This window comes from Takifugu rubripes, chromosome 21, assembly GCF_901000725.2.
Source record: "Takifugu rubripes chromosome 21, fTakRub1.2, whole genome shotgun sequence".
Lineage (NCBI taxonomy): Eukaryota > Metazoa > Chordata > Actinopteri > Tetraodontiformes > Tetraodontidae > Takifugu > Takifugu rubripes.
This window is the reverse complement of record NC_042305.1, coordinates 12,350,206-12,367,993: the sequence shown is the minus strand read 5'-3', so window position 1 is coordinate 12,367,993 and position 17,788 is coordinate 12,350,206. Positions and strand designations below refer to the sequence as shown.

The 17,788-nt window shown below is 46.0% G+C and overlaps 1 protein-coding gene across 1 annotated transcript; it reads right to left on the bottom strand.

Moving 5' to 3' along the window:
* Positions 1-1,444: 1,444 nt before the first annotated feature.
* Positions 1,445-17,267, bottom strand: LOC101076443 (pikachurin-like). The gene is made up of 25 exons (XM_029829545.1): positions 16,266-17,267; positions 13,786-13,895; positions 12,952-13,038; positions 12,244-12,270; positions 11,981-12,098; positions 11,767-11,902; positions 10,201-10,367; positions 8,030-8,139; positions 7,726-7,940; positions 7,257-7,444; positions 7,063-7,163; positions 6,877-6,977; positions 6,501-6,645; positions 6,214-6,403; positions 5,849-5,974; positions 5,487-5,730; positions 5,295-5,406; positions 4,819-4,935; positions 4,507-4,687; positions 4,097-4,120; positions 3,849-3,927; positions 3,575-3,718; positions 3,286-3,369; positions 2,973-3,076; positions 1,445-2,807 (listed from the first exon to the last, which is right to left on the bottom strand). The coding sequence occupies exons 1-25, from the start codon at positions 16,369-16,371 to the stop codon at positions 2,656-2,658; spliced, it is 3,168 nt and encodes a 1,055-aa protein (XP_029685405.1). The 5' UTR covers positions 16,372-17,267; the 3' UTR covers positions 1,445-2,655.
* Between the last annotated feature and the right edge of the window lie 521 nt (positions 17,268-17,788).

Below are 17,788 nucleotides of genomic sequence, written 5' to 3'. Positions count from 1 at the left end.
ACAGGACCAAAGCAGCTTTAAACAGCACCATTCAGACGACGGTGCCTTTAAAGTTAACATTCATTTATTAATGTGTCACTCCAGCCTTTTAGCTCTTCCTCTCTGGTGTCTGTCGGCTGTTTGCATTATTGATTTGACACGTTAAAGAACAACCGGTGAGAATTTGACACTAAGAGGGCAAAACTTAACCAGGAACGTGTTCTCCTTCACCTCCGTCACTCCTGGTTTCTCCCTGAAGACGAGCTTCCCTCTTTCATCTTCCTCTGTGTGTGTGTGTGTGTGTGTGTGTGTGTGTGTGTGTGTGTGTGTGCGTGTGTGTGTGTGTGTGTGTGTGTGTGTGTGTGTGTGTGTGTGTGTGTGCGTGTGTGTGTGCGTGTGTGTGTTATACCATTTGAAATCTCTCGCTGTCCCTGATTGTTGGCGTGCTCTTCCACTTGTGTATTTTCATTATTCATTTCCCATAATTCCACGTTCTTCATCTTCGCAATTTGAATATTTACTGTGTTTACTAACCGACAACGTACATGTCACTATTATATAATCGTGTAGCAAGTGTGGTGCTCTAAAAACAGCCCTTGCTTTCTATGTGTAATAAACATGTAGCTATTTATTCTCAGTTTGCAGACGTGTGCACAATTTCTGGGCTGGATTTCTTTTGAAATTTGCAACTGTTTACAACAGCCTAACAATGTAGGAAATAATCAACTATATGTGAACTCAAAATAATCAAAACTTTTTTTTAAATATACACACTCCACTCAACCAGTTGTAAATTCCCAGGTAACCAACTTGGATTAAATCTCAGATGTTTAATATTGATCAACGTGATATTCAATAACATTTACAAATGTCTCATGTACAGCTCATTTAGAATGTAGTAGATATTATTGATTTTTTTTACAGTGTAGATCTACGTCTGTACATTGCTCCAGTCCTGCTGTTGTACAGATTACCTGTGAATTCAATTTAATCTACGGAAGTTGATCCCATTGATTAGTCCGAAAGCTTCAGTGAGTTGCTGATGCCTTGGACCAATCAGGACGCTGCTTTATCTAATGAGTGGGTCATTTTCATTAGGTGGTCATTTAATATCCCAAATCGCACGACTTTGGCACAGATTTATGAACCGGAAACTAGGTATAGCTTAGAATCCATGAGCAATCATCATCATCAACATCATCGTCATCGTCATCGTCATCGTCATCGTCATCGTCGTCAGCTCTGGGAGACTCGCAGCTCCACTTAAACCCGGTAAAGACCTGATCACCTGATGGATAGAGACGACCTGGTCCCCCCAAAACGTCTGTATAGGCAGGAAAGGAGGCGATTTTATAGCTGAGCCCGGGGTCGACAACATGTACACACACATGACTCCATTTTGTCTATTCATGTCAGTAAATGGTTGTTTAGGAAAAAAATACCAACATGGGGCAACAAATTGTTTAATTAACACGAAAATTTATTAGCATGTCAGCAGTGTCCAGTGGTCTCACTGAGTGTTAATCACAAATACACGCGTTCATGTTTCATTGTCGTCACAATGTTAAGGCTTGAGCAGTAGTCTTGCTGTGCGCACACACTCAGCCGCGGCCGCTCCCATTTCCACCTCCCGTTTTATCACCGCTACTTTCAGAACATGTCCAGCGCAATTTAAAAAGTTAATGTTTCGAAATCGATTTCCAGGTGCTGGTGACATTTATTTAAACAGTTATTAATTACATCCCAGCAGAGGCATAGTCAGTATGCTGAATATTTGGTGGGGAAGTTGATCAACCAGCTCATGTTTAATCACCTCAAGTCAGTTTTTCATCTTTAGAGCGATGAATGGAGTTTATGTCAATAGAAGATTAGCATTTTAAAAGAACAGAGAAGCTCTGAACTCGCCGAAAGCACCAACATTCAACAACAACCGGCAGAGACGGAGCAGCATCAGAACGCTGACAGTATAGTGTTCTAAAAGGTGGAAAAGCCTCTGTGACTCTCTGGCATGAGAAAAAAAAGAAAAAGAAATGCGGTTTGAGTCAAGTGATACTTAGCGCCGTCACGCGTAACATTTCCAGGATTTTTGACCTCCACCGTGACAGCATCAGACGTTCATGTGACTATCGGAGAGCTCACCGGGAAACAGAGCATGAAAACTAAAAAGGAGGAAACAATTTGGGCAGCTGAAAACTTTAGCAGTCAAAACTAGCACCTTTATATAAAAAAACAAACTGACATCAATCCCATGTTAAAAAAATCAAAAAACAAATGTAGCCTACAGACTGAAAAACACCACAAACAGCAAGAACAACAGACATCCTCTAGGGCCTAGAGTCTGGGCAAAAGAAAGAAAAATCTTCTACAAAGATCTCAGGTGCAGGAGAACTCTCTGACGACTTGGTTCTTCCAGCGATCAAAAAAGAGTAGAAAAAAAGACATAATCTAAATAAAGACAGGATTCCACCCACCCCCGCAGAAAGAAACGTCCTTCAGAACAACACTAAGCTGCATCCGGACAGCATTTGTGCTTTTTACTGTTCCTGTTTCAACCCTGATAGCCCTGAATGCTAACACCAACAAATCCTGCCTCTTCTGTTCGGTCCGTTTCCTTTGGTGCCGCTTGGTTGTGTCGGCAGGTCCAGCTCTTCCCTCCAGCTGAGGATTGACCGTTCTCTAGTTGGAGCATGTGTTGATGTTTTTGCCGTCGGCGGCGTCCTCCACCAGCGCTAAGTGGTAGTCGGTGGAGAGGGTGAAGTGGGACACGCAGCCCACCAGGCCTCCGCTGTACTGCCTGTTGGTGTGCAGGGAGATTTCCTTCATGCCACCTTCAGGGAGACAAATACAGACTATTGAGAGCTCATCCACCCCCCAGCCTGTACAGCTACTAGCAGACTGCTGCATCATAGTAATAACATGATTAACAGTGTCCGTGTGTAGATGATGCTGAGGAAGAGGAGCATGAGGTTGGGGCAGAAGTGAGCCTCACGTACCAATATATAAGGGACCGTTGATGTTGAGTTGTCGCATCTTTCCGGGTGACCGGCCTGTTTTTGCTCCGTAGTCGTCCACGGTCAACTTCCCTGATTGGCCGTCCCTGAGGAGATAAGTGGACTTCCTGTTTTGGGCTCATGCGCTCTTAAATGGACCGCAAGCTCCTCAATGCAATGCTAGGTAGGTCTTTAAATCCACGCGGAGCCACTTGTTAAACTGAGTTAAACTGAGCATCGAGCAGCAAGGTGAGCATGTGTGGCTGGGACAGGAGTATTATTGTGATTATTATTATTATTATTATTTAGAGTTTACCTCACGGCTTTGACTCTGTGCCATTTTCCATCATTAAAGGTCCCGTTGACGGCAATATTAGCGGCGCCGCTGCCCAAGTTGTAGCTGAAACAACAAATGTGCCGAAGGATTTCATGTTTGAAACCACCCTGATAAACCTTCTTTTAAAGGCCAAACTCATCCCGCAGTAATTCCATCTCCCATCTGAGTGCATGTCCACACCTGACCTTTAGCTCATGTGTACATCTCTTTCTTTTTAGTTTGCTAAAATGCACATCTGTGAAATTGAGCCCTTGTAGTGTCTAAATACCTGAAGATTAGTGCACCGTCCTGAAGACCCATAGACAGGAAGTCACTGTTAGCCCTCATTGGACTGTCTCCTCGCCATAGCAACAAGCCACTCATGGCCGTGCTTTTGAAATGCATAAAAAGGTTTGTCCTAGATCCAGACACCCTGAGGAAAACACAAAACAAACACAAACAAATAATGGTGAATGAAGAAAATGATCTTCTCTGGGATAAACAAATCTATAGGGAAATAAGTAAATCTAAAGAATTTTGTTTTTATTTTGTATTCTATCTACCGTTTCAGAATGTCTCTGTTGTCATAGGTCAGGTAACTTCGGCCAATGAACTGCGGGATCTCAATGGCTTCGGTCACAGCTTGGAAGACAAAAGATTGCGTTTACTTCACTTTGTCACAAGGTGGCAGCACCAGCGAACATGTGGCTGGTGGGCAAAACTCAGAGAGATAAAGCAAAGAAGATAAAGGATCCGCGTGGTGCACAGGTAACTAGACAGCAGGTTTTAGAAAATTTAGAGGGTAACTTACTGTTCAAACAATAATTCCCACATTCTGTTCAATGGAAGCATTAAAACAGAGAAGGCATAAACAAGTTAAGGGGGTGAGGTTGCCCAGTACACAAGGTTATTTCCAATAACGTGGAAAAACTGATTTAATCCTTAAAAGAGGAACGATGCTGCTGCAAGAGAGAGGCACTTTTTTACAATCCATTTATGATTAGCCTGATAAGCATTACGGGACTGGTTGAATGAAGAGAAAATGAAGGAACACACCCAGAAGACCTCAGGACCTCAGACGATTTATGTATAGACCTTAATATACACTGGGCAGTTTCAAGATGTTCCTGTTAATCCTTACACATATATCAACCCCGTAAACAAACAAACAAAATCCATCTGACTGATGCAGACTCATAACTCAAAACCTCTGCAACTGACCTTTCTGACAGTGCTTCCCATCATAACCCAGCGGGCAGTCGCATTCGTAACCATCCCACTTCGGCCTACAGGTTCCCCCATTTGCACACGGACTTTTCACACATGGGTGCACCGAATTCATCACGTTGATTCCCCCCGCGGAACCAACTGTAATCGGGATGGTGCGATCGTTGAGTATCAGCTGGGGCGGAGAAATCAAAGGAGATGGATAATGAGACAGAGGAGGGGGGCAATAAGAAAATATTTTAGGGATTAATTTTAGGGATTGAGCGTCTTGTCTGCCCTTGAAGCTCAGTGGGTTGAGGGTAATACCTTCTGAATGATTCCAGTGAAGGGCTTTTTCACTCCAGCCGACTTCTTGGTTTTGTCATATTCTGGTACTCCACCGATGTACAGAGGTGAACTGCACTTGATCTGAGTGAAAGCCCCCTGAGGAGGGAAAAAAATCACTTTTGATGAGCAAAACTTTAGGGTGGTGAGCAGAGATAATAAACGTTAATGTACAATATCTTACACACTGTTTGGAGCACCGAAACAGCGAAAGTAATTCAAGTGCAACTATTTTAGAACATACGCTGAATTTCCATTAGATTCCACCAGATGTCGCTGTTGAGCAGTGACAGTCAAGTGCTTTTCTATAACAACGCAGTTCACATTCACACACGTTTGTCGGGCTGGTGAAAATGATAATGGCTGTGAACTGTGACACGCTTTTTCCAGAAGAAGACCCAACCTCAGAGAGCCTGAATAAATCTAGAGATGCTCTCTGATAAAAATAAATAAAATACCTCTGCAATGCCTTCCACTGGCTTCTGGCTGTCCACCTGGAGGATGCCACTCTTGGCGGTGCGGGAAACCCTCAGTTCATGCCAGGCATCCATGCTGATCTGTTCTATGCTCCTGTATCACAGAATCAACAGCCATCTCCTTAGAATATCCTCTTTGTGAAGGAGATGGAAAATAATGTGAATTTACTAAACCTGATTGTAGCTCCCCCAGAGCCGCAGTCGAATCTGAACTCTACGTATCTGTCCACAAGGTTGATAGCCAGGAAATCACCGCTGCCTGAGTCGTCGCTGTAAAGCAGCGTCCCATCCGGCACCGACGGACGGAACGTCAATTCAAACTCCATAAAGGACAGATAGCTCTGAGAAGACTGAGGCCAGGGGACGACGGCGTACGAGTACACCGTCTCATTGAAGAGAGGTGAGGACAGCAAGAAACCTGGACAGATGGAGACAAGACAGGGAAGGCAAGTGGTCCATTAGAGAGATGAGAAAAATCTGCCAACAGCCAAAATGCACTCGTAATGCAGAGGAACTCAAAAACACTGTTGACTCACTCTCCTCACAGAGACCTCCCTTGAACCCGAGCGGACACAGGCAGATGTAGCCGTCAGCACGACTCGCAAAGCAGACGCCACCATTAGCACAGTAGACCTGGTCACACACGCTGTCGCTGCACTCTCCTGCACGGGGAGGCACGGAAACAAGGATTTAGAGTACAGCTAAATGTGTGTTTGCAGTTCAAAACAAAACAGCCTGTGCAAAATCTGAAAATAATCCCAAAGACACTTAAAGAAGCTCTAATATAGTGTTAAGTTTTACTGAACGTGATGTGTTGTATAATAAACTCCATCATCCGATTAAAAAGAACCCTCTAACCCTCCACACTAAGCAGTTTCCTCCCGAGACAGAGCTTCCTCACCTACATCGGCACCACTCAGAGCTCGGCCCACGGGCCAGGGTCTGATGTCCGTGAGCCTGCTGTTGATGGTCAGGCTCTGAATGCAGCCTACGAAGCCACGGTTGGTCCCCGTCGCCCTGGCCAGCCAGTAAGCGGTGGGAGACCCGCCCACATACAGTGGGGATCGGAAAGTGATTTTACTGTACTGACCCTGAAACAAAACGGATTTGATCCTTTAGTGCTCCATAAAAGATGCAGCGCGCGACCACAGCAGGCACGGCTTCAACGTCCGGACGTGTAATTGTTACCTGTGATCGTCCTGATATCGGGGTGTCATTGTCCATGCGCAGCCAGCCGCTCATTCCGTCCCTGAAGATCGTGACCGTGTGCCACTGACCGACAACGATGCGGCTCTCGCTGACTATCTGAGCTGCTCCTGTTCCACAGTTAAACCTGAAAGATGATGTGATCAAAAGTCCGATATTTCCCTCAAGAGTCCGATCATCACCTTTGATAAGAAACTGAAATATTCTGAAATATCGCTCAGTTTTAGTTGCTTGAGGCCCTTTCGTACGTGTTTGGAAAGGCTAAAAAAGAGTCTCCAGAACCACAGACTGAACCTGCTTCTTTTTTAACCTCTTATTCATCACTTAATCTCTTATTCATCACACCCATGTGGTTCACCTGTAGTGCAGCTTCCCTCGCACCAGAGCCAGTGAGGTAAAGTCGCCACGGCCGTGTTCGTTCTCGCCACAGTACAACAACAAGCCGTCGTCACTTTCAGCCTGAACAGCAGAGCAACATTTACTGTAAAAAACAATGAACAAGCTATTGTTCCTCCTTTGCCACAAAACAACGCGCAGGGCGTACCTTGAACTCAACGGTGATCTGAAATGTCTGGTAAGAGTTCTTCAAGGGTTCAAAGGTCATGTGAGAATAGCCATAGAACTTGGGAAAGTTCACCTGCACCACTGAAAATGGACACACTGATTATTCCAGGCTCTGTAGGTCTAATATTGAAAATGTGGGTGCAAATGTGAGACGTGTGTCGCCCCTGGTCTCACCCTCGGAGCAAGTGTCCCCGCGCCATCCCAGGTTGCAGTGGCAGCGCGAGCCGCCGCCGTCGTAGTCACTTAGGCAGAAGCTGTCCGGGGGGCAGACGGTGTCGTCGCAGGTCAGGTCGTACACTCGCGGCACGTCACCCCTCCAGGGCGACATGGTCGGGGGGGTGGTGGTGGTGGGAGAGGTGGTGCTGAGAAATTGGTGGCAGGAAAAACCGGAAAGTTACCGGAAAAAACTGGAGCTGCAGTGCGAGTGTATTGATCTGGGGTGAAAATGGCTCCTTTTCTTTGGAGAGGAATCAGTCATGTTGCAGGGGAAATATCCAGGACTCTCTATCCATTACAGAGCACGAGGATCCAAAATGCTAAAGAAAATGCTAAGAAAATTCTAATGGCCCTAATTTTGACCTATTTGTTGGGAAAGGCCTGTAAAGACGCCACTTTGCTTTTCAAAGACCCAAAGAGCACATACCTGGTGGTGGTAAGAGGAGCGGCGGTGGTGGAGAAGATCAGATCTGTGAAGGCTGTGAGGAGGGAGGAAGCGGCAGACGAGGCCGGCGGCGCGGTCCCATTGGGAGCAGGGACGGCGTTCATACGGTAGACCACGTTCCGGCCAGACGGCGGACCAGGGTGCGAACGCAGCTGAGACTTCCTGTTGAGCTGATTGATGCCTGGAAACGGCTTCAGCTGGGAAGGGTGGGAGCAAATGAACCTGGGTGAAGAGGCCCAGCTCAAATTTGATGAATGTCCCGTTCTGAGACGTCGCAAAAACCCACCTCTTCGATGAAAATATCGTAATCAGAGTCGTCAACGTCGAAGCCGTCGTCGTCTTTAATCGAGTCGGTGATGTAGCCTCCGTAATCCCCACTGCCACCATCTGATGTGGCTGTATGGGAAAGAGCGTTTATGCTTTTAGAGGCTTTGTTGGATGTGACCTGTACCTGGTTTAGGATAATAAAGCATTTTTCATTTACAGTGTGCAAATACAGAACCCTGAAATTGAAATATAGTGGTGGGTCTGAACTGAGAAGGATTTTTCTTTTGACTCCATGACCTGAAGTAACCACTGTAATGACATTTCTGAGCTCATTTCTCCTGAATGTGGCAGATTGTTCAACTGCAATTAACATGCCAATCAGCTTTCTGCCGCCAATCCTTTCTCACCATATAAAGTGTGAGCAGACAGTGGGACACAGTGGCCTCTGCTGAGCAGCGTGAAAGCATGAAGAGCTCTGAGTGCTTTTCTATTAGAACAGACAGCTTCCAGTTGTCACAAAAAAAAAGAATTCTACCGACACTGATAGAATTCGGGGAGAGACGCAGTAAATAGAAACGTAGCCAGAAAAACAATCACATATTTGATTGTTTTTTCACTGACTCAGACAGCCCTCAGTGAGTAAAGAATACAGTAGCTGAACTTTAGCTCTGGGCTGTTCCAGTTTTCTTGAGTTTCCACCTTCATTAGAGCGCCAGCGCTCAGAGACAGGATTGAAAATTCTGCTACACTGAAGGTTCTAAAGAGCACAGTGGCCTCCATCATTGTAATATGGAAGAGGTGTGGAACAACCTGGACTCTTCCCAGAGCGGATCATCAGGTAAAACTCAGCGATCTGGGGAAAGGCGTTTTAACATGACGTGACCAAGGACCCGTGGCTGAGCTCCAGAGAGCTTATGGTCATGTGGAAGAAGGTTCCAGTAGGTCAACCATCATTGCAGCACCGATCCTCCAAGATGACCCTAAAGACACAGAGGTGCTGAGCTCTCTTCTCTAACCCTAACCCAGCCCTGACCATCACAGCACCCCTCCCCGTCGTGCCCTCTGTTGCCACGAAACCTTCTCCTTCTCCCAAATGGTCCAAACACCTTACAGAGCTGGAGAAAATGAATGATTAAACCCTGATAGAGAGATTTAACTCACCAATTAGAGCAGCCTAATAACATTAAATCTAAGTGCTGGGGCTGGTGGCATGGGGGGGGGGGGCAAAAGCCCTTAGCAAACTAATCTTCTGTTGTGTAACAATCCAAGTCAAGAGAGAGCAGCAACAAAAGTATGTCATTCACTGGAGTCCACCCCCGCAGCGGAGCATTGTGTGTGTGCATCCATCGGGGGTGTGGACGGGCCACGAAGGGGTCTGGCATCCCGTCCTTAATCCTGTCTGATGAGACTTGAATGTAACCCGCTTTTATCCCCTTCTCTATCTCTCCCTCTCTGCCCTTCTGCCCCTCTGCCTCCTTCTTGCTCTCTTCCTGCCCTCGAGCAGTCCAACAGGGTGTCGGTCTGGGTAGTTTGACGCCTAAATCCTCCGGCTTCCAACTCAAGATGCCACATGGACGTACATTCGCGAGCCCATCCAGACAAACTCCATGGTCCTGAAGGGACTCTTACCAGAGACAGAGTACCAGATCTGCTGGTAAATTCACATCATCGCCTAACTGTCTGAACAAAGAGATAATCGGTCTCCTAAAGCCCGATATGAGAAAAGATCCAGTCAGCTCACAATCCATTCAAACATTACTGTCTGTGATGAGTTTTAACACCAACCAGTCCCCCCCCCCCCCCCCCCCCCCCCCCCCCATATCAAATATGATAATGTAAATGAGTGAGTGAGTGAGGAAACAGCGACACACTGCCAGGTGTTGTCCTACATACAAGCACGCGGCGTCCGTCTCCTCACTGTTTCATAATTGTCGATCAAATACAAAAACAACGCTAACGCCACTGGTTTTTCAAACCCTCCCCCCCAGAAGGAAGAGTGTCTCCACAGTAACAGGAAGATGGTAAATGTCAAAGCAAGCAGAGCTCGTGTGGGTCTGAGTGGGCGTATCTTTGAAACTAAACAGACTTTGTTTTGAAATGCGGTCGGCTAACGAGGGGCGAGCCGGGACGCGGCCTTCTCCGGTGTCTCGCCAGGGACGGGCACCTCCGAGGACAGCGTCGGGACCTTACCGAGGGTGCGCACAGGGCTGTTGATGTGGCTGGGCGGGCTGGCCCCGTGCACGTTGACCGCCCTGACGACAAACTGGTACTCTGTCTCTGGTAAGAGTCCCTTCAGGACCATGGAGTTCGTCTGGATGGGCTCGCGAATGTACGTCCACTCTGTGTCCATTTCAGGCCTGTGAAGGACAGAAGACGCATTTGATTTAGTGTCTTGTGTCTCACAGCAACGCTAAAGATGTGTGAGCCTGTTTCTTTGCTTTTTTCTTTCTTGTTTATTTTGGATTGTGTTGTCACTCACTGTCAAATGTCCCTGAAAGTAGCTGTGAGGACTACATAAATGTAACTCCCTCAAAATCCCAAAGAGCAACACTAACAGCCCATAGAGTGATTCTTTCTCTCATTGTCCTGACGACACATGTTGTATTTTTTTTTTTTTTAATTTTCGTCCCGATCATTTAGAATCTTGGTTTTAATTTTTTTTTTAAATCCTCCGGCTTCCAACTCAAGATGCCACATTTTTGGTGCCAGAGTGCCTGGAGCAAAAAAAGGGATCAGCCATTGAGGTTTATCTCTGCCTGCTCTTTGTGTCTCCTCTCAACAAGGCCTCTCAGAGAGAACTGCCCTTTGATTTGGCTCTTTTGTTGGGAAAATGACCCCACATGCAGAAACACTGACTCACGTCTGTTTTCTGCCGTAAATGACACGAAGCTTACCAGCTCCTTTGTGTCATCAGACTGTTTCTGTTTTCATTTGAAAAAGATTCCTATTTTCTTTTGTGGAATTCCCTTGATGGGCTTTTTAATTCCCTTCGCCTTTATCCAAATGGGGTCACTAATTTCATTTCTGACCTTTAATCTTCTGAGACTTCAGACTGGAGGCTTGTGTCGACATCCCAACATTTGGGAGGCATCCTTTGTGTATTTGTGTGTGCGTGTCTCTGTGAGATATGCATTTAACTATCAAAATGAGGACATTGGGGGAATTTAGGATGTTCTTCTGGTCCTCATAGCTTCACCGGTGTGTTTAATGGTTAAAAATCAGTTTTAGAGTAAAGGATAGGCCTTTCAGTGGGATGATTCATTATAACAAAGCACTTAAAATGTTAGAATTGAATGTGTGTATGTGGATGGATGGATGGATGGATGGATGGATGGATGGATGGATGGATGGATGGATGGATGGATGGATGGATGGATGGATGGATGGATGGATGGATGGATGGATGGATGGATGGATGGATGGATGGATGGATGGTGCAGTAATGTTGCAGATTGTTTTGGGTTCTGCTTTGATCTGCACACCGACAGTTTGCAATAATTAGCCACTATAAACGGTCTAAACAGCTCATCGATGAAGAGGGTGAAGCAGAGGCCTTTTTTCCCTTTTCCCCACAGGTCCATCAATGGAATAATTATCTGTGCTTTCGTCCAATTGTGAGGACGCCGCTTTTAGCCTGCAAAGTGGCTGCTTCTCCTCCTGGTTCTTCAAAAAGATGTGTCTAAATGTTGCATTTATGGACATATGCATGACGGGATTACTAAGGTTGGCGTGCTGGTGAGCTTAATTAAGACTCACCTTATATAAGCCACCAAGAAATGCAGCACGGGTGCACTTCCCTCGCTCTCTCCTTGCTGCCATGACAATGCTAGCTCTGTGTCTGACACGGCCACGACGGCGGGCTGGGTGGGGGGCGACGGGGGCATGCACGTATCTGACGGCACAGGCAGAAGCAGGAACGTTATCAGCAGCATGGTGAAACTCACAGCATCAGCCACTGAAATACGGGTACCATGAGAAGCGGTGCTGACGTCTCTGGGCATGCTCGGCCTCCCCTCCCCCGCCCAACCGTACGCGCCAACACTGACTCTGTACTTTGCGTTCACTTTCAGGTTGGCGATCTCCACATCCTGCGCGGCAGCGTCCGCAGGAGTCGGGGACCAGGTGTGGAAGACATAGCGGTGACAGGCAGCAGAGAGTGGAGGAAGACGGGGAGAACAATGGATTACTCACTGGAGGTGAACTCAAAACTATGGAAAAAGTTGAAATACTCACAAAGCTCGCCTGTCCATCAAACTGACCCTTGGGGAGATAAAATCAGAAGTGTTAATGAAGTCATGAAGACTTAAAGAATGTGTTCTATAAAATGAGAAACCTGTGCTGTTTGAACTGACATTTCACAGTAACAATGGCAGAACTTGGCATGAATATCTGCAGAAAGAAGCTGATTTGGAGACAGAAGGCGAGCTGTTACGAAATGATGCGATCAATATTCCAGTTCTGCTGCCATTTTGGCCGAGGGAACATCTGTTTATCCCATTGTGTGCTATATTCCACAAACTCTTACAAGCACCATCGAAGTTGATTGAACCTTAATGCATCATTGTAAGCGCGCGCATGTGTGTGTGTGTGTGTGTGTGTGTGTGTGTGTGTGTGTGTGTGTGTGTGTGTGTGTGTGTGTGTGTGTGTGTTTGTCAGAGAAAGACAGAGAGAATCAATACAGCTGTACTTGATGTCTGATTGTTCCAGAGTGGAGTAGATATTTCACAAACATAACATTTACGTTTGAGAGGCATTGACTGGATAAATGGGGATGATAATGAGGTTCAATATAGTTGAGATATGAGCCATATGCCCAGGCCTGTAAGGACTCTGTTTATAGTTTCGTCATTTCAGATTTCATCGGTCAGAGAATGACAGATTGCCATTAATGATTTTAATGTCACACAATTTCTTTGGTCTTGACAATGTGCAGCAACTCACAGTGGTCAACATGTCCAGACTCAGAGGCACCTCTGTCGAAGACGCCGCCCCCATTGGACGACCGTTCCTCACCTCAGTGTAGAAGACCTTCACGGACAGAAAGGCGCACACGGTCGTTTATGGCATCACAAGTGTGTTTAGTTCAGTATTATCAGAATAAACAAGGCAACATGAGGGGAGAAGAGTTCCAAGAGAAGATGGGCTGAGAGAACACAGGTTCTGCAGTGAGTCACGGAGAAACTAGGTAGCTACCTAATCCTCTTAGTGCAGACATATGGTCAAAGGCACACACACACACACACACACACACACACACACACACACACACACACACACACATTATTTGTTAATGGGTGACTCAAGACTGAATTTGTAGAACACAAAGAAACAGGATTGCTAAAGATTATAATTAATTCCACCAGACTCAGGCAGGAAGAAAAGAGCGGGAAGCCAGAATGTCACATCATAAAAGTAGTGGCACATCGGTAAAGTGGGACAAATCTGTGGGCGAAACACCGGAACTCTCAAATTATCAGGCTTGTCATCAAGGACACTCGAATGGACGGCACTCCAGAACTCCGAGTGGAGAGAAGAGCAGATGAAATGGACATCTGTCCATAAAAAGGACAAAAATATATAACATCTGATGCACCAGAGAGGCGTTTTTTTCCCAAAGTGACAGCCTTTTTAGCTAATGCACGGTCTCAAAAGGAACGAGCAGGTGCACACTTTCAATTTACTGCTGATTCTCTCCCATTTTTATCCGCTTTTCCCTCCTTTGTGAGGACTCTCCTGCTGTCACCTGTCGCCAGCCGTAACACAGGAAATGACTACCTTGTACCCCGTGATGGTGCTGACGTGCCGCCGGGGCATCTTCCATCGCACGCTGAAGGCTGAACAGTTAATCGTCTCCAGCTGGATGTCTAAAGGAGGACTCAGACGATCTGTACCATGCAAAAGGAAGAGAGAAAAGATGCAGGTGATGAGTTTGGTGTGTTTTGGAAACATTTGCTAGCACTAGATAGCTTGATCCTTCGATTTGATCCCGTGACCTAAAGATAAGGAGAGACTGCACCTTCGTGAGACCTGAGAAGTCTCCGTCCATACTGACTGAGGCAGAGGGACAAACAGAGCCTAAAATTACGCATCTCCCCTCAAGGCAGCCATGCTTTTGAGATATCAGATGGGAATAGGGGGAAAAAAGATGTGCCCATGAATGAAAATGTTTTTCTGACTCTGCTGGTATTATGATGGTAAATTCTCTGAGGGCTTGAGTGACACTTCAGGAGATTGGGTCTGGGCTTCAGTGATCTACACACACGTGCGAGTCCTCTTACAGCAAAAATACAGATGTTGGAGTGAGCTCATCAACACCCCTGACGATGACCTGCGCGTGATCTGGGTGTGATGGTGAAGCCTGAGCACGTTGGCCCTCTTACCCCCGTCCTTTGTTGTGATTCCCCCTCTCCCGCCTCCTTTGCAACCTTCTCCTCTGTCCTCAGCGCACCCCCCCCCCCCCCCCCCCTCCACCTCCGGCCTCCTTCTTCCCTCATATCGGAGCAAGTGATTCGATATGTCAGCTGAATTCCCTCATCCATCTCCCCAAGGGCGCGGCCCAGTAAACCAAAATCTCAGAATTAGAGCGGGGACTTCTTAGATCTTCCTCTTTGGAGCCAGGGTTCCTGCATAATCTGAGAGATTTTTCTTTCACACGAAGTGGCACTGCAGCGGTAACCCGTCAGGAGTCCAACATCTGACACCGTATTATTTATCAGTGGAAGAGTCTGAGACTTAAACAAAACGATCAGACTCTTCAAATGGATTTCAATAAAAGGAAGCCCTACTTGAATTATAAACTGAGAGGTTTTTATTTAAAGACCACCAAACCTTCATAAATGTCACAATCATTAAATGTGTACGTATTGGTTAAGCCCACCTCCAGGCACCGCGGACCACTCAGAGCAATACCACCTTCACTGATTTATAGTTAGGAAAAAATACCAATTTGTAGGTCGCTTCAGGAGCGGGTGGTGTTCAGGACTTTGTTCAAGGACGCTTTGACACGCAGGCAGCAGAGGCCAGGCGTCGAAACAATGACAAGTTCAAGTGCAGCGGGAGAAAACAGAGGTCTGTCAGCTCTGTGTTTCTGACTGTGGAGCTGCTGTAGGAAGACAAAAACCCAGCCATCAATCAGACGCCGGTGCCGTGTTGCTCCCCAGCTTGGTTGAGCGACTCCCACAGTCAGAAGGAGAATTAAAAATGCATCTCATATTTTCACGTTCACCAGAGTATATAGAGTTCATACTGATGGAGCCCATTAAAATGTCTGATTCTCAAGCATTCCCACTGACATCTGAGTAACTGTAGGAAATAAAACTCCAATGATTCACTAAATAATTCAGTATCTTATTTAGATTATAGTCATAAAGCTGTCAACACCCAGAACAAAGACCACCTTGAGGGGCCTTCATTCAGTATCGACTCCGTAGTAGCAGCACGGCTATTTAAAAGTGATGTTATTAATGTGGACACGGAGACGCGCTGACATTCTCCACACCCTGGGAACGACACCTTCCAGACCTCAAAACAAATGGATGCCGAGAAAAATTTAAATGTCACTAGAAGTCATGATTTTAAAGCCCCCCCCCCCCCCCCCCACCCCCCCCCCCCACCCCCACCCCCTGTGATGTTTCCTGGGCTGACAGACAGCTCTAAGGGTCATCCTGATGTGGCCCGTGGGTCAGAACGCAGAGAGAGGGAGAAAGACGACAGCGAGATTGACAGCGAGGGACGAGGAATGTGATGGGAAGAGAGAAAAGGAGGGGGATATAGCAGAAGGGGTAAACTGCAGGTGACAGGAAACGTGAAGAAACAATCCAACATCCAGGGATTCTCTGCACAACCATGGCGGATCAGAGCTGTTCTATCGTTCTAAAACACATTTTTCACCTTCTTATACCCTGTAAAAGGAGTGAAATCAAACAAACGATCACTTCTTGCGGCGTGTTTAATTTATCGAAAGTGAGAAAATTACAGTTCTCAGAAAGGTGGTAGTTTTGTGCGCCTGCCCTTTAGAGGAAGTGTCTCCAAACACGTTGCTGAGCAGCTTTTGTTGCAAAACAATGGCGATTTTCCATAAATACTTCCCAATTATCACCATAAACTGCAGTTTACTTTGCTGATACCACTCAAACAAATTGCAAAATGACAAATGGACAGTAACCATGCTTCATTCCATGATGCTTCCATCATTACGTTACAGGGTTTGTTTTATATCTTTATTTGGGTGTATAAAGGTCAGAGGCTGAACTCACCAGATCTCCGAACATTTGATCTTCTCGCAGAAAAACAAAGGGAGGCTGCAAATATTGAGAGGAGAAGTAAGTACAAAAGGCTCCTTCCTTTCCACGTAGATTCCATTTTTTCCCCTGGCGGTCGAAAGTTTAACCCGGTCAAATGTTCATTGTTTGACACTCAAGCCCGTCGGAAACTGTGGATCCTTCCTCTGGTCTTTGTTTTCATCCGAACTGGAACGCAAACGCCATCCAAGCGCAGACGGAGAGTGTCCCAGAGGACAGGACAGCTACGCTTTGATACTGATAAGATTACAGTCTGCAAAAGATCAGCCGGTTTGGACGGACGGACGGACAGACGTCCACGCAGTGCTCCGACAGGTGTGCAGGCGGACGGTGGGAGAGGGGCGTCCCGGCGACGCACGGCTACAACACCTGAGTGGCGGTGGACATTGTCAGTTTTACGCACGGATCTGGTGTCGTGGCGTGACGCTCCGCTAAGCGACAAACAAGCGACGAGATTGACAGGCGAGTGCAGGAACGTGGGGCCATTTAGAGATAAGAGGATAATAAGCCTCTAATCCGCACCGCGCACACAGATGGAGAGCGTGTCTTGACGCAGGAGCAGCGCAGACACTCCATTAAGGCACTGCGCGCGCGCGTGGGTGCGTGCGTGTGTGCGTGCGAAAATGAACAATGGGGAAAAGAACAATAAATCCTTTGATTCATGATTGCAAACGTTTCTTTGCACATAAATACGTGACAACTCTCCGGTTGGTTGATTGAACACAAAAGACAAATAGAGGACATTATAAGGTAAATGGCTCCAGTTTAAGGACCTGTAAATCTCTCTCTCTCTCTCTCTCCGTGTCTTTTATTACTTGAAAGTCCTTTAATTTTCAACAAAAGATCTGGAACAAACTGACTCACTATGAGTCAACGACAGAATACGCAGACAAAACAAATGTAATTTGATAATGGTGATATAAAACATATATTACTTTATTCGTGACATCTTAAATTCTAGAGATTAACTTTGAAAATTAAAAAAGAAATGGAGATATGTGACAATAAATACCCGGGGCAGTTTTATTTTTTATTTTTTTTAAACTTTAGCTTTAGAAATTACTCTTAAATTTGTGTTTTAAACACCACAATCCGGGCGAGCTCTGAATCTTTGTGTCTTCCTAGAGCATTTTACAGCGGTTGTACTTTTTTTTTTTTTGAAGTTTTAATAATTTTCAAATAATTTTAATTTGATCTACTTGAACTTGTGGAACTTGTTTGACATTTCTGCCACGCATAAATAAATTAAACCCAAGCTTTGAAGCTGATTCCTGAGCGCACTTTAACTTTTTAAAAGTTAAAGTGCGGTAAACACCGCCCACTAACGGCAATAATGGGTATTGCAAACAGATGTGTGTAAGTGGTCAGCGCCTCTGGAGATCCAGTTGTTTACAACTCATCCGTGTGGTTGACCATAATGTGAAACAATAATGTCAGATATGTTCAGGATTTCAACTGGCACACCATCATTAATAATG

Bases quoted from the DNA above. Each gene is read 5' to 3' on its own strand.
- LOC101076443 (XM_029829545.1), bottom strand. From the start codon at position 16,371: ATGGAATCTACGTGGAAAGGAAGGAGCCTTTTGTACTTACTTCTCCTC. The intron at 5,975-6,213 runs GTGAGGAAGCTC...CTCCCCGTGCAG, and splicing joins TCTGAGTGGTGCCGATGTAG to GAGAGTGCAGCGACAGCGTG. The intron at 5,731-5,848 runs GTGAGTCAACAG...CCATCTGTCCAG, and splicing joins GGGAGGTCTCTGTGAGGAGA to GTTTCTTGCTGTCCTCACCT.